Source organism: Suncus etruscus, chromosome 9 (genome assembly GCF_024139225.1).
Source record: "Suncus etruscus isolate mSunEtr1 chromosome 9, mSunEtr1.pri.cur, whole genome shotgun sequence".
NCBI classification, from domain to species: Eukaryota; Metazoa; Chordata; class Mammalia; order Eulipotyphla; family Soricidae; genus Suncus; species Suncus etruscus.
The window spans coordinates 55,538,102-55,559,990 of NC_064856.1; the positions used below are offsets into that span (position 1 = coordinate 55,538,102).

At 50.5% G+C, this 21,889-nt stretch overlaps 2 protein-coding genes across 3 annotated transcripts in view; one reads left to right on the forward strand and one right to left on the reverse strand.

Moving 5' to 3' along the window:
* Positions 1–760: 760 nt before the first annotated feature.
* Positions 761–6,172, forward strand: SMPD1 (sphingomyelin phosphodiesterase 1). The gene is made up of 6 exons (XM_049780281.1): positions 761–1,161; positions 2,247–3,019; positions 4,024–4,195; positions 4,895–4,971; positions 5,151–5,296; positions 5,401–6,172. The coding sequence occupies exons 1-6, from the start codon at positions 862–864 to the stop codon at positions 5,808–5,810; spliced, it is 1,878 nt and encodes a 625-aa protein (XP_049636238.1). The 5' UTR covers positions 761–861; the 3' UTR covers positions 5,811–6,172.
* A 118-nt stretch (positions 6,173–6,290) lies between these two features.
* APBB1 (amyloid beta precursor protein binding family B member 1) overlaps positions 6,291–21,889 on the reverse strand; it is a 32,416-nt gene continuing 16,817 nt past the window's right edge. The window contains exons 1-14 of one of the 2 annotated variants that reach the window (XM_049780274.1): positions 21,515–21,658; positions 20,904–21,087; positions 19,612–19,790; positions 19,459–19,515; positions 19,290–19,375; positions 19,114–19,177; positions 18,582–18,731; positions 18,166–18,293; positions 17,662–17,776; positions 17,439–17,523; positions 17,099–17,182; positions 7,245–7,360; positions 6,920–7,096; positions 6,291–6,826 (exon numbers count right to left, since the gene is read on the reverse strand). In XM_049780274.1, the coding sequence (XP_049636231.1) occupies positions 6,659–6,826; positions 6,920–7,096; positions 7,245–7,360; positions 17,099–17,182; positions 17,439–17,523; positions 17,662–17,776; positions 18,166–18,293; positions 18,582–18,731; positions 19,114–19,177; positions 19,290–19,375; positions 19,459–19,515; positions 19,612–19,790; positions 20,904–20,970 (1,476 nt within the window). In that variant the 5' untranslated portion in view covers positions 20,971–21,087; positions 21,515–21,658 and the 3' untranslated portion in view covers positions 6,291–6,658. Of the gene's footprint in view, positions 6,827–6,919; positions 7,097–7,244; positions 7,361–17,098; positions 17,183–17,438; positions 17,524–17,661; positions 17,777–18,165; positions 18,294–18,581; positions 18,732–19,113; positions 19,178–19,289; positions 19,376–19,458; positions 19,516–19,611; positions 19,791–20,903; positions 21,088–21,514; positions 21,659–21,889 lie in introns of those variants that run through there. The other variant, XM_049780273.1, reaches the window with a different exon arrangement.

The window sequence follows — 21,889 nt, forward strand, 5'->3', positions numbered from 1 at the left end:
AAATAGCTTAGGTTCTACTATTCCTCCACTTAACTCACCCTATGCTTCTCTGTAAAATGGAGGCCACAGCAGTATTAAACTTGCTTCTTAGGGTTGTTGCTAGAATGGAAGATCAGTAATTAGAAAGGGTGTGGGGAGGTGTCTAGACATGTATAAAGCTCCAGCAAATGTCAGCTTTTATCGTAGGGCCACAAGAAGCTGGAAGCCTCCCGTTCTAGTCCACAAGGCCTTCCAAGCTGGTTTTACCTCTCCTAAACTGGGTCACCATCTCTGAACTTCAATTTCCTCCTCCAGGAGATGAAGAAGAAGGCATAGGGAACCCTTCACGAGTTCCCTTCCACCTGAAAGTGAATCAAACATGACTCAGAAGATTGTCAGTCGGGGTGACTTAAGCGTGCAGGTGACTGGACCAAAGAGAGAAAACTGCGAGAGCGCGGCTGGCCCAGACGCTCTGGCCTTAGGTATACTCGGGACAGTCCCGAGTTTGGGGCGGACCTTTCCTCAGTCCTCCTGATTGGCTCCGAGTTCGGGGCACCGCCTGGGCGGTTGGAGAGGGGACCCGCAGTGGTGACCGCAGCAGGGAGCTAGGCCAAGCGCGCAGGCCCGGGCGGGGCGGGGAGGGTTCGGGTTGCGTCCGGCCTACTCCTACTCAGCCGGCCCGAAGCTGCTCCGGCTCCGGGCCGCGATCGCTGCCTGCAACAGGGGAACGGAGGAAGAGGAAGGGGCGGAGCAGCTCTGCGGCTGGTTACCCAGCTGTCAGTCGACTGCAACGGGGCAAGCGGCCTCCCTGGCACAGCCCGCTCTGCCCTAAGGGCCGGCCAGGGTCGAACGCGCCTGTGGGCGTGCGCTGGAAGCCGGGCTATGTCGTGCCACGGAGAGTCTCGCGCCCCGGGCCGCTCCGGGTCCTGCGAGGAGCGAGGTCCCGACAGATCCTGCGAGCTCCCCAGCACTCTGCTCCTGTGGATGAGCTTGGTCCTAGCCGTGGCCTTGGCCCCCTCTGTGTTGCCCTGGAGCTGGGTCGCGGCCCATCCTGTTCTCGTCCAAGAACATCCCGTCGCCTTCCATCCCTTGGTGCCGCAGCTCCGGCAAGTCTTCGGAAGGTGGAACCTCAGCTGCCCGGCCTGCAAAGGGCTCTTCACTGCCCTCGACTTCGGGCTGAAGGTGAGCGCGGGCCTGCCTGGAGGAAGCTGGTTGCAGAGGGCAGGCGCGGGGTGCTGGGGCCCAAAGTGGGGGATGTGGGTAACCACTCCCCGTTGTCATCGTGACCTTGTGTAGGAAGGAAAGCACAAATTGTAGCCTGGGCGCCCTGCTAGTGGGCATTTAATTAGTATGTGTGTGGGCAGGAGAGAAACCTCACCCTCACCCTCACGGGGTCGATGCTTCATTTTGGCTTTAACTCTGCGTTGGCTGCTTGCAAGTCAAGCACCCTATTCGCTGTTCCATCTCTCTGGCCTGGCGCCTGATTTTTTAGACTGGCCAATACAACCCGGCGGAGGTGGTGTTCTGCGGGGTTCTGGCTCCTTGTTTTTGACAAATGCAGGGAGTCCCTCAGTGCATCACGTCAGTGGCTCCAGGGCACTCAGCTGGTTCAGGACAGGTCTGGGACTCCGCCCCTGACTCCTCCTTCCTGCCTTGACTGTCTTGGACCACATTCTCAAAGGGAACTTGAATCAATAAATGTCCAGGAGCTGGAGGGTTAGTATTCAAGGGTTAAAACGCTAGCTTTGCATGTAGCATTACCTTGCTACTGAGCAAGGAGCAGACCCAGGCCTAAGCCCTGGCACCACTGTGTGTGGCCCAAACTCCCTTTCCTCACCAAAAGGAAAAACTGTTCAGTCAACTCCTTCCAATGGGACTAAAATTGAATATTGATTGGTAGGGACTTTATGGGACCCTGCCTCTGGGTATCCCCCTCTGGCCTTTGGACAGCCTCTCATTCTGCCTAGCTCAAATTTCAGGGTATTCTGCAGACAGTGCCTGAGAAAGCCAGCCAGGCAAGAGAAGGCCTCAAGTGCCACTGAGTTGAAGAGAGAAAGTACTGGTGCTTTCTGAGTGATAGTGTTTACTGTCGGTGTGTTCAGGAATGCACTGAGGAAGAGTCCCTATAGCAGCACAAAATCCAGCCCAGGCCCATCTGAAATATGGAGACAAGGGTGGGAGCAAGCATTGTTATGGACTCTGGACTGCTACTTACCTCTCACTACTGATTCTCTTTCTCTCACCCCCTCCCCCTATTCCCCCAACAGAAGGATGCTGGTGTGGCCTGGGTAGGCTCTATGGCCATCAAGATGTGCACACTGATGAAGATTGCACCACCTGCTGTGTGCCAGTCGGCCGTCCATCTCTTCCAGGATGACATAGTAGACGTGTGGACCCGCTCTGTGCTCAGCCCATCTGAGGCCTGTGGCCTGCTCCTGGGCTCCACCTGTGGGGAGTGGGACATATTCTCCTCGTGGAACATCTCTTTGCCCAAAGTACCAAAGCCAGCCCCTAAGCCACCCAACCCTCCAGTCCCAGGGGCCCCCATCAGCCGTGTCCTCTTCCTCACTGATCTGCACTGGGATCAAGACTACCTCGAGGGTGCAGATCCCAACTGTGAGAACCCGCTGTGCTGCCGCAGAGATTCTGGCCCACCACCTGCCTCTCGTCCAGGTGCTGGACACTGGGGCGAGTACAGCAAGTGTGACCTGCCCCTGTGGACTCTGGAGAGCCTGTTGAGTGGGCTTGGCCCCGCTGGTCCTTTTGACATGGTGTATTGGACTGGAGACATCCCTGCCCACAATATCTGGCACCAGTCTCGGCAGGACCAGCTGCGGGCTCTGACCACAGTCACAGCCCTGGTGAAGAAGTTCTTGGGACCAGTGCCTGTATACCCTGCCGTGGGCAACCATGAGAGCACACCTGTCAATAGCTTCCCTCCACCCTTCATAGAGGGCAATCAGTCCTCCCGATGGCTCTATGAGGCCATGGCGGAGGCCTGGGAGTCCTGGCTGCCGGCTGAGGCCCTTCGTACCCTCAGGTACTTGAGGTCCATGGAAACCGAGAAAGGGAAAAGAAAGGTAGATGAAAGCAAAGGGAGCAGGGAATTGTGCAATTATCTGTTACTGCCTGAGTCTTCAGCATGCCTCACCAGAACCTCCCTAATCTCATCCAACTTTCATTGCCATCCTCCTAAGGACTGGCAGCACTTTTCACTCCATACTCCATGCTGGTCTATATCTTTTATTCCTGTTTTATCTTTTTTTTTTTTTTTGGAGAGAGAGCACAAGGGCCATACCTTGCAGTACTTAGGTACTCAAGTATAACTCCTGGCTCTGCACTCCAGAATTTCTCTTAGCAAGGTTTGAGGGGACTATATGGTATACCAGAGTTTAAACGTGGGTTGGCCTCGTGCAAGGCAAGCAAACTATCTGGAACTATCTCTCTAGTCTCTGTATCTTTTGCTTATGTCAAATGTCATTCAGTACCTTATTGCCATCTCACCAAGGCTCCAGTCTTCTTCCCACTTAATGGGCTGAGCTTTCCAACTTAGGCCATATCCTCTCTCTCCTTCATTATCTTTTTTTCTTCTTCTTTTTTTTTTTTCTAAAGTGGTGGTGGTGAATTGGTGGTGGAATGGTGGTCTGGTGGTGGTGGTCTCCTTCATTATCTTAGCTGTCTCAGCCATTCTTTTTTTTTGTTTTTGTTTTTGTTTTTGGGTTACACTCGGCACTGCTCAGGGGTTATTCCTGGCTCTACACTCAGAAATCATTCCTGGCAGACTCAGGGGACTATATGGGATACCGGGACCCTCTGCATGCAAGGCAAACACTTTACCTCCATGCTATCTCTCCGGCCCCTCAGCCACTCTTTCTAATCACTTGGCCCATACTATAATCAGTGCTGTTTGGCCTTTTGCTGGTATGTGAGCTTCTGAGGAACAACAATGATGTCCTGGTCCCCTCTCCTTACCCTAGCTGCCTAGCATAGGTCTGAGCGTGCAGGACCAGGGTGCTGACCCCCCCATCATTCACTTTGTTTCAGAATCGGGGGGTTCTATGCCTTTTCCCCACGTCCTGGCCTACGCCTCATCTCTCTCAATATGAATTTTTGTTCCCGTGAGAACTTCTGGCTCTTGATCAACTCTACAGATCCTGCTGGACAGCTCCAATGGCTGGTGGGGGAACTTCAAGCAGCTGAGGATCAAGGAGACAAAGTAAGGGAGCATGGCTGTGGGGAGGGGGTGAAGCGGGCCTCTCAGCAAGGGGTTCTGCCCACAGTTGCCCTTAGACTGCAGGGGTCTCAAACTCGAGGCCTGCGGGCCGTTTGCGGCCCTCCGTACATTTTGTGGCCCACAGCCGGCCTTCAAATATCGCAGTATTCGTGATTATTCGCTTACCGAATAATCGCAATAAAAATCGCGGGGCCGGAGAGATAGCATGGAGGTAAGGTGTTTGCCTTTCATGCAGGAGGTCATCAGTTCGAATCCCGGCGTCCCATATGGTCCCCCGTGCCTGCCAGGAGCAATTTCTGAGCGTGAAGCCAGGAATAACCCCTGAGCACTGCCGGGTGTGACCCAAAAACCACAAAAAAAAAAAAAAAATCGCATTAGTAAGAAAAAAATCGCATTAAACATTCGCATATCCCAAGCAGTTCCATTCGGGGTATGCAAATGTTTAATGCGATTTTTCGCGATTTTTTTCTTATTAATGCGATTTTTTATTGCGAATATTCAGTAAGCGAAATCCCTTATGCGGCCCTGCCTCACCCGACTTTGCCTCCTGCAGCCCCCAGGTAAACTGAGTTTGAGACCCCTGCCTTAGAGAATCATCCTACCCAACGCCTTGGCTGGGGAAGTGTGTGCCTACGCAGGCTTCTTGGCTTCCTCTGGCCCTAATATCTGACTCTCCTGCAGGTACATATAATTGGCCATATTCCCCCAGGGCACTGCCTGAAGAGCTGGAGCTGGAACTACTACCGAATTATTGCCAGGTGTGAAGGAGGTAGGGTGGGGGTAATGCAGACTCAAAGAGGTCACATTCTCTGCAGCATATCACCATAGCTGCTTTCCCCAGCTTGAATTGAATGAAGCCAGAAAGCATCAGTTACTCTCTTTAGGTTTCTTCTTTCCCACTTTCTTGAACTTTCTAAAAATAGTGTCTTCTGGTCAGGTATGAGAACACCGTGGCTGGTCAGTTCTTTGGCCACACACATGTGGATGAGTTTGAGCTCTTCTATGATGAGGAAACTCTAAGCAGGCCATTATCTGTGGCCTTCCTGGCACCCAGTGCCACCACCTACATCAGCCTTAATCCTGGTGAGTGAGGAAGATGGAAGTTGTTGGGGCAGAGGAAGAGGAGGTGGGAGGTGGGGATGGGTTAGAATTCCTTTCGTTCCTTCCCTTTCCCTTGCTCTTCACAGGTTACCGGGTCTACCAAATAGACGGCAACTACTCAGGGAGTTCCCATGTGGTCCTGGACCATGAGACCTACATCCTGAATTTGACGGAGGCCAACAAGCCCGGTGCTACACCACACTGGCAGCTTCTCTACCGGGCTCGAGAAACCTATGGGCTGCCCAATGCTCTGCCTGCTGCCTGGCATGACCTGGTATACCGCATGCGGGGCGATCCAAAGCTCTTCCAGACCTTCTGGTTTCTCTACCACAAGGGCCACCCGCCCTCGGAGCCCTGTGGCACGCCCTGCCGCCTCGCTACACTGTGTGCCCAACTTTCTGCCCGCTCAGACAGTCCAGCTCTGTGTCGCCACCTGGCGCCGAACGAGAGCCTCTCCAGTGCCTGGAGCCTGCAGCCTCAGCCCTCAATGTGCTAGTATTCACAGAAAGCAGTGTTGGGCAAGGCCTGTCCTAAGAAAAAAAGAGAGAGAAGCCTGGGAAGACCAGAGGACCTGTGATGAGAGGAACAAGCTATGAATGTTGGGAAACAGGCCTCAGTTCCTGGAATGACTCTGCCCAAGTATGGGAGCAGGGTTGAAGTTGCTGCTCTGCATCTGCCAGCACCTAGCCGGCTATGAAACTGCTGCTTCACCATGGCCCTGGGGCAGGTAGCACTGCCCTGTACTGACCAGACAAGCACTGTTGCCACAGCCCTGTGCTGGCCAGCCAGAAACACTGTTCTGCTGCTACAGCCTGAGTGCAAGGCTACTGAAATAAAACAAGAGATTTGGACCCTCAACTCCTCTGTGACTATCCGATCTCTTCTTTAGAGGAAGGCCGGGCAAGGGTGGCCCTGAGGACAAAATCCTGCCAGGGTGATGCTGTTTAACGTGTAATGTAGGCACAGGAAGCATAGCTCAGTAGGGCAGACAGACTTTATTAGTGATATCAGTACAGCAGAGGTGGCCACAGAGCAAGGGGGAGGTGACCCATACCTGGACTGCCACCCCCTTCCTGGACCCTACCAGGAAGGCCTGGCCTAAACCGATTCCTCCTGCTCCATCAGAAATGGGTAAGAGCCCAGGGTTGTCCTCGCTCCCCGGGCCTCTAGTCATCCAGTATTATCACTTTCCCCTCCCAGCCCATAGTCAAGGAACCTCAGCTCCTTGGGAGGGGCAGCTTTTGGGGGGGCTGTGGCCTAATAGCCTCTAGGGCCCCTCCCTGCTTCATACCCTTGAGTTCCCAGGGGGTATAATGCAAGCAGGTGGAGGAGGGACAGAGGGCTTCAGGGAGTATGGGCCCCCAGCCGTTTGGGCTTGAGGGACCCCCACAGCGACTGAACCCCCCTGCGGACAGTCCAGCCTACACGCCGGGCAACAGACTCAGCAGGGGGTGCTGGGAGGCAGGAAGTGGAGGCCTGGGAACGTGCATCCAGACACTTCTGGTAACGGAGCTGCAGAGAGGCAGAGGAGGAGTCAATCTCCAGCCTGCCCCGCATGGGGTGGGAGGAAATGCCATCCACTTGCCACCCACCCCGCCTGCTTACCATGCACGCAGCCTGCACAGCCTCTGAGAGGCTCGCAGCGTTGGGCTCGCACCAGAACATGTGGCAGCAGAAGGAGGCTGGGCCGGCAGCCATGATGAATGCAAATGTGTGGACATCTCTGCCCACTGCCAGGAAGGAGAGGAAGCGCACCCGACATTCCCCCAGCACTGCCTCCGTCTGGGAAGCAGAAACCCTGATATAAACAAGCAGCCCCAAGCCCTGTGTCTCGTGGGCACAGACAGCATCTTACCACAGGCACTTAACAGCCCCTTGCAGTCCCCTCCACAGAGGCACAGCCAGATCTTCTCCCACCCCGGGTCTTTACCTGCTGGTGCAAGATGGTGAGGGTAGCGGGGGCCACACTGACGTGGCTTGGGGTCCACTGCTCGCGGCTACTGGAGGACAGGACTGACTCTAGGGCCCCATTTATCACATCGATACCTGGAAGACATGGCCGCAAATGTGGTGTCACCGGGGATAAAGAGCAATTTCCCAGCCCTGCTAGGGAAGACCTTTCACAAATCACACCTCCAATAGTAACTTTTCCTTGGTGCTTCTCCTTGGCACCGTTCTGGTTTCTTCAAACTTGAATCCTAAGCATGATTTTCTTTACTGCCTCTATCACTTCCAGTTATTAGAATAGATTGACACCCTGCACCTTCCCCAAAGCTCAGGAACCCTGTCTTGTGCTCATCACATGCAAACATTCCATAAATTCACACTAACAGTAACTCTCAAACAGCCCCTGCAGGCTAGGACATTCCTGTCCTAAACCCCAAGCTTTGTTTTGTTTGAGTCCGCTGAGAAATATTTACTCTCCTGTCACATGCTGTGGAGTCATTACAAAGCATTATTTCACTTATGTTCCCAACAATCTCACAATAAATTCTCTTACTCAACATTTTACAAATAAAGAAACTGAAGTTTCTTTATAAAATGTGCCTGTGGTGGCAGGGGGGAGGGGATACCTGGTTCCAGAGATGGGCTTCTTACTTTGGCCATTCTCAGGGGTCTTTGAGGTTAGCTCCTGGGTCTCTTACCCCTTTCAGTGCCTGATCTCCCAACTTGAGACTCTTGGTGCATAGAGGAAAATTATCTTCCTAGAAAGTACCTCCCTTGGGGCTGGAGAGATAGCATGGAGGCAAGGCGTTTCCCTTTCATGCAGAATGTTGGTGGTTCAAATCCCAGCTTCCCATATAGTCCCCTGTGCCTGCCAGTTGTGCGAGTAGCCCCTGAGTGCTGCTGGGTTGAGCCAAAAACCAAAAAAAAAAAAAAAAAAAAAGTACCTCCCTCAACTTGACCTTGCTCATCTTACTACTTTTGGCTGGATCAAGGCCCATCTTGCTCCACAGCAGACAAATCCTCCCCACCTCCCCCCAAAAGAAAACTGGCCTCTTCAGAGCTATCAAGCCTCATATCAACTGATTTATGTAGCATTTATTAACATTTAATCTTGGCAAACACCCTGCTAGGCAAATGGGGAATACAAAGTAGGAGAAAATGATGCCCTCAAGAGACACAGACTGTAAAGAAAGGGTTCACAGGGAACCGCTTTTCCCCTCCCTGACTGATCTGACTGACAAAGTCCTGATTCGCATTCTGCTGGGATCCCTTAGGCTCTGTCCCAAAGGCCTTCCCTGCTTGGGGCAGAGAAGACATTTGCTGGGACGACTCTGGGTAAAGCATCTTGAAATTGATGTAAATCTGTTTTCAACATGCAGCTTTGGCCATCTTAAGAACAGAAACAAGGGGCCGGGCGGTGGCGCTAGAGGTAAGGTGCCTGCCTTTCCTGCGCTAGCCTTGGACGGAGCGCGGTTCGATCCCCCGGTGTTCCATACGGTCCCCCAAGCCAGGAGCAACTTCTGAGCACATAGCCAGGTGTAACCCCTGAGCGTTACCGGGTGTGGCCCAAAAACCAAAAAAAAAAAAAAAAAAAGAACAGAAACAAGTTTAGTTTATCTCTGTGTACCCACTGGTAGCACTAGGATTATATCCTAAAGCCAAGATGGCGAACCTACAGCACGCGTGCCAGCTGTGGCACCAAAGGCCTTGCAACTGGCACTCGAGAAGGTCTGCAATTGAGATATGTGGCGCGTGCTGCATAGCTTTTAGATACTAAAATCTTGTTATTAAGATTTAATCACATGCTGGCTCTTTTGAGGAAATTCTTTAGTTTTGTGTGACAGTTTGGGCACTAGAGCTCAAAAAGGTTAGCCATCGCTGCCCTAAAGAAACTCTAGGTACAAATGAGAGATGCCTATAAATGAGAGACTAACCCCTAACATAACTACAGAACCCAAAAGTCCAGGAAAGAATGACAGAGAGGCAAGAGTGCATCTGGCCAAGCCCGAATGCAGAGGATTGTGACATTTATGACAGGTTAGTGGAGTGGAAAAATCAAAATCAACAGTACAAACAAACCAGAGACGGCAAAAATCTGCAAAGGAAGCCACTGGAGTGGAAATTGACCTTGATGTGGGTGAGATATGCAGAGGTGAGGTATGCAGAAGGTAGTGGAACAACTAGCTGGGAAAGTCCTTTCCTTCATGGTGTGTTAACCTTAGCAACTCAGGACTGAAACTTAACACCTTGTCTTCTGCACCTCCAAGGCCCCTTATCCTCCTGCCCTGTATATTTTTGCTCACAGCAATTGTTGCCTTCTAACATACTATAAACTGGGTGTTTTTATTTTTGTCTTTGGGCCACAACCAGCTTAAGACTTCTGATCTGTGCTCAAGGCTTAGTTCTGGTGGAGTTCAGAGAAATCATAAGAGCTGCACAGATCAAACCCAATCAGTTGCGTACAAGGCAAGCGCCCAACCTGCTGTATAATCACTCTGTATAACCACTTTATTTTGTAATAGTCTGTATTTTTTTTTTGGATAGACTATCAGTGAGGTACCTGACATCATGAAGATATACCAAGAACCTAAGAGTGGTGCTTTGTACAAGTCAGCACCCAATGGTCATGTTTTGAATGAGTAAAAAATGCAGCTTCAGAAGTCAATGGGCTGGAGCAACAGAATTGGTAGGATGCACAAGGCCAAGTCATTTGATCCCCAGCACTCATATGGTCCCCCATCCCCAGACCAGCCAAGAGTGATTCCAGAGCACAGAATTAGCTCTGAGCACCACAGGGTGGGTAAGCCCCTCCCCCCAAAAAACAAAACAAAAGGTCCCAATGTTAAACTTTTGGTAGATAAAGTGTAAGATAAGATAAAAAGCTTAAGACAGGGGCCTGAAAGATAGCATGGAGGTAAGACGTTTGCCTTTCATGCAGAAGGTCACTGGTTCGAATCCTGGCATCCCATATGGTCCCCCCAAGCCTGCCAGGAGCGATTTCCGAGCGTGGAGCCAGGAATAAACCCTGAGCGATGCCCGGTGTGACCCAAAAACAAACAAACAAGCAAACAAAAAAGTTTAAGACAGGTGTGGAAAAGACACACACACACACACACACACACACGTGTGTGTGTGTGTGTGTGTGAAAGCCCTCCCTCAAACAGCCGAGCGTGTGTGTGTGTGTGTGTGTGTGTGTGTGTGTGTGTGTGTGTGTGTGTGAAAGCCCTCCCTCAAACAGCCGAGCCACTAAGCTGAAGGCCAACCTAGGACAGCCAAAGATTTAGCAAGGTGAAAGCCAGTGGATGGAAAAGACACAAAGAAGAAAGGGACAAGTGCTGAAGTAAGAGCAGTAACTGAAAGAGGCAACAAGGATTCGAGTGAGAGGGAAGAAGAATCGGAAGGAAACAGTACAAGGGTAGAGCTGTTTATCAAATATCCCCTTCTCACTGGGACTGCTTTTCTCACTTCCAACCTCCCCAGTTTCTGTTTTTCTGTGGTGTTTGAAGTTGGGCCACACCCAGCAGTGCTCAGGGGTGACCTCTGGTGGTACAAGCTTAGACGATCACAGGCAGTGCTAGGGTCAGTGGCAGGGGAGATGTCCTACTTTCCAGGGGGTACTATCTCTCCAGCCCCAACCTCCCTCAGTAGTAGAATGAAGCAGGATAGTAAATAGGAAGGGCTCCCCAAAACAAAGTATCCTTGGGATGTAACAAGAAGCTACTCTAGTCACTGGCCCTAAGGCTCTCTGGATCTTGTGGATTCTGAAACTAAGGCTGATAATAGAAGCTCCAGCAGAAATAAAAAGCCAGGAAAGGAAGATCAAAGACCATCAATTGCTCCTTGAAACCACCCAAGCAATTGACCTTTACCTACATGGAAAGCCCCAAGTAGGAGGTGGGGGGGGGGCAAGTTGGGAGAAACCCTATAGAATGCAACTGGAACAAAGGAGAGGTGCACATTTGCTCCCTGGGCCCAATATGTCATTGTTGCACATGCCAGCCATGCACATGGTACACACAAACCTGTCCCCTGGATCCCCTCCCCTCTTGAGATGAGTACTTTCATACTTTCCTACTGGGATGGATACAGTGACTCTGCCTGTGAGGAAAAACCCACATCTATCTATCTTTCTTCCTTCCTTCTTTTTCTTCCTTCCTTCTTTTTCTTTTTCTTTCTTTCTTTCTTTCTTTCCTTCCTTTTTTCTTTCTTCCTTTTTTCTTTCTCCCTCTCTCCCTTCCTTTTTTTTGTTTTTTTTTGGGGGGGACCATACCAGGTGACACTCAGGGGTTACTCCTGGCTATGCACTCAGAAATCGCTCCTGGCTTGGGGGACCATGTGGGATGCCAAGGGATCGAACTATGGTCCGTCCTAGGCTAGCGAGAGCAAGGCAGACGCCTTACCACTTGTGCCACCACTCCAGAACTCTTCTTTTTTCCTTCCTTCCTTCCTTCCTTCCTTCCTTCCTTCCTTCCTTCCTTCCTTCCTTCCTTTTCTTTCTTTCCTTCCTTTCTTTCTTCTTTTTTTCTTTCTCTCTCTTTCGTTCTTTTTGGTTTTTGGGCCACACCTGTTGGCACTCGGGTTAGTCTTGGCTCTGCACTCAGAAATCGATCCTGGGGTCTGGAGAGATAGCGGTGTTTGCCTTGCAAGCAGCAGATCCAGAACCTAAGGTGGTTGGTTTGAATCCCGGTGTCCCATATGGTACCCAGTGCCTGCCAGGAGCTATTTCTGAGCAGACAGCCAGGAGTAACCCCTGAGCACCGCTGGGTGTGACCCAAAAACCAAAAAAAAAAAAAAAAAAAAAAAGAAAAGAAATCGGTCCTGGCAGGATATCCCATATGGGATACCAGGAGTGAACCCAGGTCCATCCTAGGTCTCCCATGTGCAAGGCAAGGAACGTACCACTGTGTTATCACTCCATGCTTCCTCCACATTCTTTCTTAAGAGTCTCTCTCTCTCCCTCCCTCCCTCTCCTCTCCTCTTTCTTTCTCCCTCCTTCCCTCTCCCCTCCTCTTTCTCTCTTCCCTCTCCCTTCCCTTTTCTTCTCCTCCTTTCCCTCCCTTTCCTCAGAATTTAGAATAAAATTTGATTTCCCTTCACTGCAAGGCTCTCCTTCCCACTTCACATAAGTCATCTGAGGACACTGTTACTGTCACCAGAATCCACCTGAAATACTCCCTCCTCTCTGTAATTCTCCAACTAATTGGGGAGGGAGGTGGGGTCCAGGGGGCACAGTGGTGCTTAGGGCTTACTCCAGGCTCTATGCTCAGAGATCACTCCTGCAGTGTTCAGGTTGGCCATATCTTGTGCTGGGAAGCAAACTAGGTTGGTTACATGCAAGGCAAGCACCATACCTGTGTACCTAACTCCCAAGGCTCCAGCCCCTGCACCTAACTCCAAGCCCCATTCAATCCCCTTTTGGATGAGTTCTGTCATTGTTTTAATATAGTGCTCTGTGTATGTGTCCAAACCTTTTGTCTTTTTTTTTTTTATACTGATGAAGCTGCCTACTGATTTATACTGCCCCAGAAAACTTCAGATTCAGGGCCAGAGAGATAGCATGGAGGTAAGGCATTTGCCTTGCATGCAGAAGGATGGTGGTTCAAATCTCGGCATCCCATATGGTCCCCCGAGCCTGCCAGGAGCAATTTCTGAGTGTAGAACCAGAAGTAACCCCTGAGTGCGCCGGGTGTGACCCAAACACCAAAAAAAAAAAAAAAAAAAAAGAAGAAGAAGAAGAAGGAAAGAAAACGTCAGATCCTGTTTCTCATTGCAATCTTTGCCTTCAGGTTTTTTTTGTTTGTTTGTTTGTTTTCTTTGGGGGTTTACATCTGGTACTGTTCAGGGCTTACTCCTGGCTGTGTTCAGGAATCATTCCTAGTAGGATCAGAAGATCATATGGGATCCTAATGATCTAACTGAGGTCAGTGGTATGCAAAGCAAATACCCCTGTACGATCTCAACCTTTTGAATTTTTAAATTTCTCTAAACCTGAGGTAAACATCAAACAAGTCTGGGGCCTATAAGAACTTTTATAAAAATAGGACTTTTATTATATAGAGGTTCCATTTGACCCACCCAATCTTTCTTTTATTTTTTTTTCTTTTTTTGTTTTTTTTTTGGGTCACACCCGGCAGTGCTCAGGGGTTACTCCTAGTTCTACACTCAGAAATCCCTCCTGGCCATATGGGATGCCACCATCCTTCTGTGCCTAAGGCAAATGCCTTACCACTGTGCTATCTCTCTGGCCCCTGATCCACCCAATCTTTCAACAGTGCTATACTAACAGCTTCATTTCTGAAACTGGATTAAAGATCAAAATTAAATAAGCACAATGCCCTTGCCCAAGCCCAAAGATAAGAATGAGTTTCTCAGTTAACCTTTCACTTCCAAAACCTGGCCCTTACTTTGTTTGGGTTTCTAGGTAGACAATAAATAATAGACAAAAATAAAGTGCCTCAGGGAACTAGTCCACAAAGAAACTCTATTTTTTTATTCTGGTATCTCCTGATCTTTAATCCACAGTTTTCTGATTAGTTCCCTATAAAAATTCACTTTTTTTTTTTTTTTTTTTTTTTTAGTTTTTGGTCACACCTAGAGATATTCTGGGCTTACTCCTGGATCTGTAATCAGGGATCACTCCTAGCAGTGCTCAGGAGATGATATGAGGTGTCGGGGATTGAGTCCAGGTCAGCCAAACCTAGGCAAAATCCTACACTGTGTACTATCTCTTTAGCCCCCCTAAAAACTCCTTCATATGACCATTTAGATAAAAATAATTTGAGGGGAATGAATACATTGTCTCAAGTCATGGAGCATAAAGTGTTGATTATTAAAATTAGGTGGTGAGAGGAAGAAAACTGCAAATGACCAGCTTTGAGTCCTAGCCATCTGCTGGCTAAGTCATCTGACTCAAGTCTTATTCACTCAGACATTTATTCATGTCTTCACCAAACCCTCTGAACTCTTCTTTAGGATCTTTGGCATGACTCATTTCTTTGGGGTTTTGATTTTTGTTTGTTTATTTGTTTGTATTTGGCTATACCTGGCTTACTATATTGACTCTGCACTCAGAAATCACTCCTGTTGGTGTTCAGGGGATGCACAGGGGATGCTGGAGATCAAACCTGGGTGGGTTGTATGCAAGGCCAATACTGTAGCCATTGTGCTATAGCTCTGGCCCCTTCTCTGCAATTCTATATTCAATATTCTGTGCTATATCTCTTTGGCCCCAGTGTCTGCCACCTTTAGAGAATAGACTCATTCTCCAAAAGTCAGGAAGCCAAGAGTTATCTTTAATGTTTCTGTCCCTCACTCCATATTTAATCAGTCAGAAAGGTCTGGTTTGGGGGCCAGAGCAATAGCACATTGGTAGGGCGTTTGCCTTGCACTTGGCCAACATAGGATAGACCCCAGTTCAATTTCTGGCATCCCAAATGGTCCCCCAAGCTTGCCAGGAGTGATTTCTGAACACAGAGCCAGGAGTAATCCCTGAGCACTACTAGATGTGACCCCAAAACCAAAAAATAAAAGAAAAATAGAGGGGCTGGAGAGATAGCACAGTGGTAAGGCATTTGCCTTGCATGCAGCTGACCCAGACGGACCCGGGTTCAATTCCCAGCATCCAATATGGTCCCTCAAGCCTGCCAGGAGTGATTTCTGGCTGCAGAGCCAAGAGTAGCTCCTGAGCATCGCTGGGTGTGACTTAACCCCCCCCCCAAAAAAAAAGAAAAAAAGAGAAGAAAGATTTGGTTTTGGTCTGTTGTGGTACCACAACTGAGGGTCTCACAAATGGAAAGCAATTATTCCACTACTGCTCTTTATCTTCTGCCCCCACACTTATTTTCTAATTATCTAAACATTTCTTGGGGGGTGGGGTGACAGCCAGCAGTGCTCAGGGATTACTTCTGGCTCTGTGCTTAAAAAATTACTCCTGGCAGGCTCAAAGGACCATATGGGATGCTGGGGCTCAAATCCAGGTTGGCCATGTGGAAAGCAAATGCCCTATCTGCTGTGCTATCACTCAGACTCCCATCTGAACATCTCTTGAATCTAGACACTCCTCTACAGCTCCACTGTAGTCCAAGATATTCTCATTTCTGGTCACGACTACTGCAAGATCCTGCTAATTGTGTTCCTCACATCCTCCTACACCCGCTGAACATCTTTCTCCATGGTAAAGCCAAAGTAAGCTTTACAAAATCTGAATATAATTATGCCAATTGCTTTCCTGAAAACAACCCAGTATAGTCTTAAGAAAAAGATCAAATTATTAGGAGGCTATGAAGTCCTACAGATGTGACTGCTGTCCAGCTCTCATCTGTACTGCATGCATTTCATCTTCTCTCCACATCTCTGAAGAGCTGTGGTCCTCATGTACTTTACTCATTCCACCTGGAATGGCCTTTCCCTACCATGTCCCATCTCCATCTCCCTTTACCACATTGATTCCTCTTTACCTTTTCTCTGTGTGGAGGGCGGTGGTGTAAAAGTTTGGGGCCACACCAGAGATGCTCAGGGCTAATTCCTGGCCTTGTTCTTGTTCTCAGGGATCATTTCAGGTGGTGCTTGGGGAACCATACGCAGTGATTGAGATTGAACTGGGATCAACAGTATGCAAGTCAATTGCCTTAACTCCTGGGTGCTCTCTGACTCTCAAGAAGTCTTTCCTTGCTCCCTATAATAGATGAAATTCCTGTTATCTAGTTTCTTAGCACCTAACTATTTTCTTTTAATAAATGACAATCCGTAGTTATACACTGTGATCATTCAATTAAATTCTGTTTTTTCTTTTTTCTTTTCTTTTTTTGGTTTTTGGGTCACACCCCTTTGGTGCTCAGGGGTTACTCCTGGCTCTGTGCTCAGAAATTGTGCCTGGTAGACTTGAGGGACCATATGGGATGAACCCGGGTCTGTCCTGGGTCGGCAGCATGCAAGACAAACGCCCTACCTTTGTGCTATTGCTCCAGCCCCTAAATACTGATTTTTCTAATATGTGCAACCTACATGTAATCAGATGAGAGTCAGACATGAAATATAGCAGGCTTTACAGGGGCTAAGTGAACGAACAAATGACCATACAGCAGGTACTATGGAAGCTCCAAGATTGTAAGAGTGAACTCAATGGTCTTGCGCTTCATTTTTCTTTCTTTCTTTTTTTTTTTTTTTTTGGTTTTTGAGTCACACCCGGCAACACTCAGGGGTTACTCCTGGCTCTATGCTCATAAATCACTCCTGGCAGGCTCAGGGGACCATATGAGATGCTGGGATTTGAACCACCAATCTTTTGCATGCAAGGCAAACGCCTTACCTCCATGCTATCTCTCCGGCCCCAAGCTTCATTTTTCTAATCTATGAATTGATGATTGTCATAATCTCAATTTCACAGCAGCATAATCCAATGGCATAACCTCTAAAGAAGTACTTTTCAAGCAAAAAAGCCCGTTTGTAAAGTCACCACATCACTTCCTCTCAAGATGCCCATGGTCTCTGCTCAATACTTAATCTCAAAATTGACTCCAAGCAAACTAATTTTTCCATCACCACAACCTGCTACCCAACTCAGCCAAAACTTTTCTAGAAGATTCCCCTCAGAGAAGATGCCCTGTTCCTGCATGCTGTTTCAGCATTGCTCATGTGGTTTATGCTCAGAGAAGATGAGCCAACTGCTGCTATAGGATGGATAGAATGCAGCTGGGGCAGATTCGGGAAGTGGACAGGTATTCTGAAGGGCAGAATGACAACAAGAGACATGAAGGAGTGCTAAAGGAGGCATCAGGAAGCAGCGGTATGTAGGGCTTTGGGATCAAGGCAGTGGGCCATGAGTGCCGAAGGACATACCCACAGGTTTAGCGACTGGCACATTCCCCAGGTAATAGACTTGGAACTTTTGTACCAACTCATTCTTGGGCGCTGGGAATTCCACTGCAGGAAAGAAGAGAAAGATCAGTCATGGTAGCAGATGTAGTTCACTTCCAGGGGACAATGCCCTCCCTCCACCTGACCTGCTTCCCTTGAATTGAAGTCCCTCCATTGATTGAGCCAAAACATCTAGTCTCATGGTGACCATTTTTCTATCTGGTCTGTCCAGTAGCTTGAGCCTCTTCCTGAGTCACCCCATCACCACCACCTCCACCATAATAGCAAGCTGAGCAGGATCCGGCAGGGCTGTGACACTGACCTTGAAAAGGGACATCCACAAGTTTAGAGTGGTCCAGGGAGAGTCCATTTACCAAGCAGCGGGCATTGCGCCGTTCAGCCATGATCTAAGGGAAGGGAGGGAAAGATGGAAGGAGGGTCTATTATGTCTACATCATCCAGGAGTACCCAACCTCTATTAGGGATAACACCACATCCTTAGAGAATCAAGGTGGCAGCTAGTCCAAGGAGTGAAGGGGCCGTGCCTTAGAGCAGATCTCATGCAGGCTGGTGGCAATGTTCTTGGCGGGTGCCTCACAGCGAAACACGTGGCACTTGAGCATCTGGGTCAGCTTATCACGAGCTACATAGGCAAAGTCCCTGTTGGGGGAGGAATACCTCAGTGTCTTCCAGGGCTTCCAAGTGTTGAGTCCCACAACACGCCTTCCCCATCCCTCATAAATCCTTGGGAGTTTCTGCCATTGGGGATGGTGTTCTGTGGGGGCAGCCTCTGGCTGAGAACAGGCAGGTGAGCGTGCTGAGGGTCGGAAGAATGGTGGTGAAAACAGCGGGCAAGAAGGGACAGGGCAGAACAGGGCAAGTCAGGTGTTTCTGGTCCAGGTGTGAGAGGAGAAAGGACTAATGTAAACAGGCATTGTACCTCTCTCTGGGTCCGGCAGCAAAGAGATGCAAACAACAGAGTTAGAAAGAAAGGCCCCACACTGGCTGCTGGGGGATCCCCCACCCTGGAATATAAGCCCTGCTCCCACCTTCCACTGTCCCGCCCGACGCCCCATACGCGAATGCTGACAATGGGCTGGGCGTGCAACAGGGCCTGATTCTGGGGCTCCACCAGCTTCAAGGTCTCGTCCTCAAGCTGCAGCAGCAGATCCTTTCCCTGTGGGCCCAGGAAGCAGCACTCAGTGGTGCCCCTGCTGGACAGTGCCTAACTGCCACCACCTCCAGCTCAGGGTGACCGGCTACAGTTTGGAAACCTGTGTTTTGGTGTCAAATCAAACACCCAAATTCCACATTAGTGGAGTCACACTTGTCTTATCTGACATGGGTTTTTTGTTTTGTTTTTTGCCACTCCCAAGCTGGGCTAACTCCATACTGTCCCCAGCCCTACCCTGGACAGCTCTGCTCTCCCAACTCTCAGCATCTTCACTTAAGCTCTGGTCCTCACCTCTCCCCAGCCCCCTGACATGGGGTCATGCAGATTGTTTTTGTGGTAGGAGAGTTGACGAATGCAATTGTTGACAGCCACACTGCTGCGTCCAGGGGCCAGCTCCTCTTCGGTCATCTCTACCCAGCCCAGAGAGCGCACAGCAAAACACTGCCAGGCACAAAAGAGGGGTGGGAAGGAGAAGGCCTGAGCTAAAACTGCAGGAGCACAGGACACAGTGGGATTTACTAAGACCAGAAACATTCCTAACTCAGAAGATGGTGGGTGGGTGGAAGGGTGCGAAGTTCCCTGATATAGTATATGGTGGGCAGCAGAGAGAGGTGGTATCAGAGGGGACCCCTGATGGTACAAGTAAATATCTGAGCCAAACCAGGCCATCAGACTGGCTGAATCAGAAACAACAGAGAGAAAAGGTCTGTGCTGAGAAAGAGAGAGCCTGAACTTGGAACCTGAGTGATACTGGACCAGAAATGGCCCCAAACACAATATGAGGAACCCCAGACTAGGGGATAAGGACTGGTCTTGCACGAACCTTGATTCCTGGGTTGACATTCCTTGAGGGCAGCTTCTCTTCCTCCTGAGGCAATGGCTCTGGGCTGGAGACAGGTAAAACACTTGGTACAGAGTCCTATCCTCAGAGCTGCCTCTGGGCTCCTTTCAAACGATCAGTTCCCTTGCCAGCCTTCTCTGCCAGAACTGCCCACTTACCTGAGGCTCTGAGCTGGGAAGGGCAATGTCCCCTCCTCAGGTTCTTTCAGTCCCAAATCCATTGGGGCCTCCTCATTGGGCTCATCCTTGAATGGAAAGGGAGAAATTAGAACTGGGACACTCAGACCCTTCTCTGGCCCCCGACAGTGCAGCTGGTCCCCTAGCTTACCTTCCAAAATTCCCCATCCTCAAAGACTTCTCCATGGGTGAAGCCAGTCCAGGTGAGCTGGCAAAAAGACAGGGGCAATGAAGTGGAAGGCTCACCTGCTCCAGCAGTTTCCCAAACACAACCCTCTCAGAAACAACAGGCCCACATGCTCACCTGCGAGGATTCCTCTCGGGGGCTGCTTCCCTGTGATGGGGAGGCTCGGCCAGGGGGTTCCCATTGGGTAGTTCCTGTCGGGATGTGCCAGTAATAGGTCCCTGAGGTGTCCTGGACCCTCATCCATCCAGCCGGCAGGTCGGAATCCGTCTCGAAGGCGTTGGGGTTCCAGAAGGAATCTGTCAGGGTGGGGGCTTGTTGAGGTTTTCCTACCCAGTTATCAGACAGCAGCTGTGTCTGCCCAAGTTTCCCCACCCCAACTCCCCTAAATTGGTGGGGTTGAGAAGATGGCATGGGACAGAGGCACCAGCAACTCCCCTTCTTCCTTAAAGTGCCATCTGCAGGCCCAGAGAGATAGCACAGCGGCATTTGCCTTGCAAACGATCCAGGACCTAAGGTGGTTGGTTCGAATCCCGGTGTCCCATATGGTCCCCCGTGCCTGCCAGGAGCTATTTCTGAGCAGATAGCCAGGAGTAACCCCTGAGCACTGCCGGGTGTGGCCAAAAAAAAACAAAAAAAATAAAATAAAATAAAAAAAGAAAGTGCCATCTGCAGCCACAACATAGGAGGCCACCAGCAGGGGGCACAGCTCAGGTCTCCTGCTGGGTCTGGCTCCTGATTAATGTGGCCACATGGAGGGAAGTAGGAAGGCAGAGAGAAGGGAAGGTGAAGGGCCCCAAATGACCTCCTGGTACACCTACTCTCAGCTCAGGAGCCCCTGCGTTTACGCATGTATGCACACAGACCCATCGACTGTAAGAGCTCGGCCACATACCTGTGCCACTGCCACCAAGGGTATGTGTGTGTGCCCAGAAAATATAAATTTGACAGCACACTCCACAAACAGCGCTGAGTGTGCATGGCGAACACATTCACACCAATATCAGACATACACTAATGCACACACAAGCACATACACAAGGCACATACACCAAGATAAGTCAGCCACCATCAGACCTGTGGGGACACCGTAGCCACACCACAGCCACCACGATGACCCCACACACAGGGATGGATGGCACCCAGAGGCCAAGCACAAGCACACTCAGACACAGCATGCATCAACCTGGGCCATGTGTGTGAGGACACCACCCCCAGGCCCCTTCAGTCTGGCCATGCACACTGAGGCAAACATTTCCCATGTGGCCACAAGCAGCACACAGGGTGATGTGCACCCTTCCTCCTCCCCGAGCCAACACTCCAGTCCCCACAGTCTCTGGCTCCTACCTCATATGCCTCTGCTCTCCCAGCCAACCCCACCCATGTCCTACCCAGACCCTAGGTGCCCTCACCTGGGCTGCTGTCCTGCAGGATGATGGCCAGGAAAAAGTCCTGGGAGAACATGGTGCTCGCGCCCATGCCCTCCTGCCTCCGCCCTCCCTTCTCACCACCTCTCCAGTCCAGCCAGCTGGGCTCACAGCCTGGGGCTGGGCTGCAGAGAGAAGCGCATCCTGCCCCTTCTCACCAGGGCAGAGCCTGCAAAGGAGAGATCCTCCCCCGACTGCAGATCACCAGAGGTGATCACCAAGACCACCTCAGGAAGGGGTGCCTTTGGGATGGGGAATGGGGCACGCATGAGACCCCAACACTGCCTACTCAGATCTTCTTTCTAGTCCTCACTCCCCACCCCCAGTTCTAAATCTGTACTCTGCAGCCCACTCCTCTTGGTGCCAGAGTAAAGTTAGCCTGAGGAACCCCAGGAGGGTTTCAGCTCCATAGGGATACCCCAGGCACCTGGGGTTCCTGCAAAGCCTGCAGCTCTCAGTACAAACAGGGTGTGGTTTCAAGGCTCCCGGGGATCCCTCCCCAGCCCAGAACCTGCCCCCAGCTGTTGGGGCTCAAGAGTGGGCCTTGTGGGTCTGGGCTCCAACTGCTTGGGGCATCCCAGCACCACCACCCTCACCTGCTAGGGCCCAGCTAGGCTGCAGTGTCTCCTCGGCAACCGCAGCCCCGGGAGCGACTGGGAGTGCCCAGACTGCTGACGTGTTTCCCGTTACCAGGGAAACCAGGAATCCTGACTGGTCCAGGAGGCAGTGCTGAGGGACAGGCAGTCCCCAGACCCGGCTGCTGAGCAACTGGCCCCAGAGGGGCTGTGAGTGGGAGTGGCTACACTAAAGTGGACACCTGATGGGAAAGCTGTTTGGGCAAGGAGCCACAGAAGCCTGGGCTTGCAAAGGTTGTGGGCCCTAGAGAAGAAAGGCTCTCCATGTCTATTCTGTCTTGATGCCTTCTCTCTTCTCATTTATCTCCTTGTCCCTCATGCCCCAGGCAATTAGAC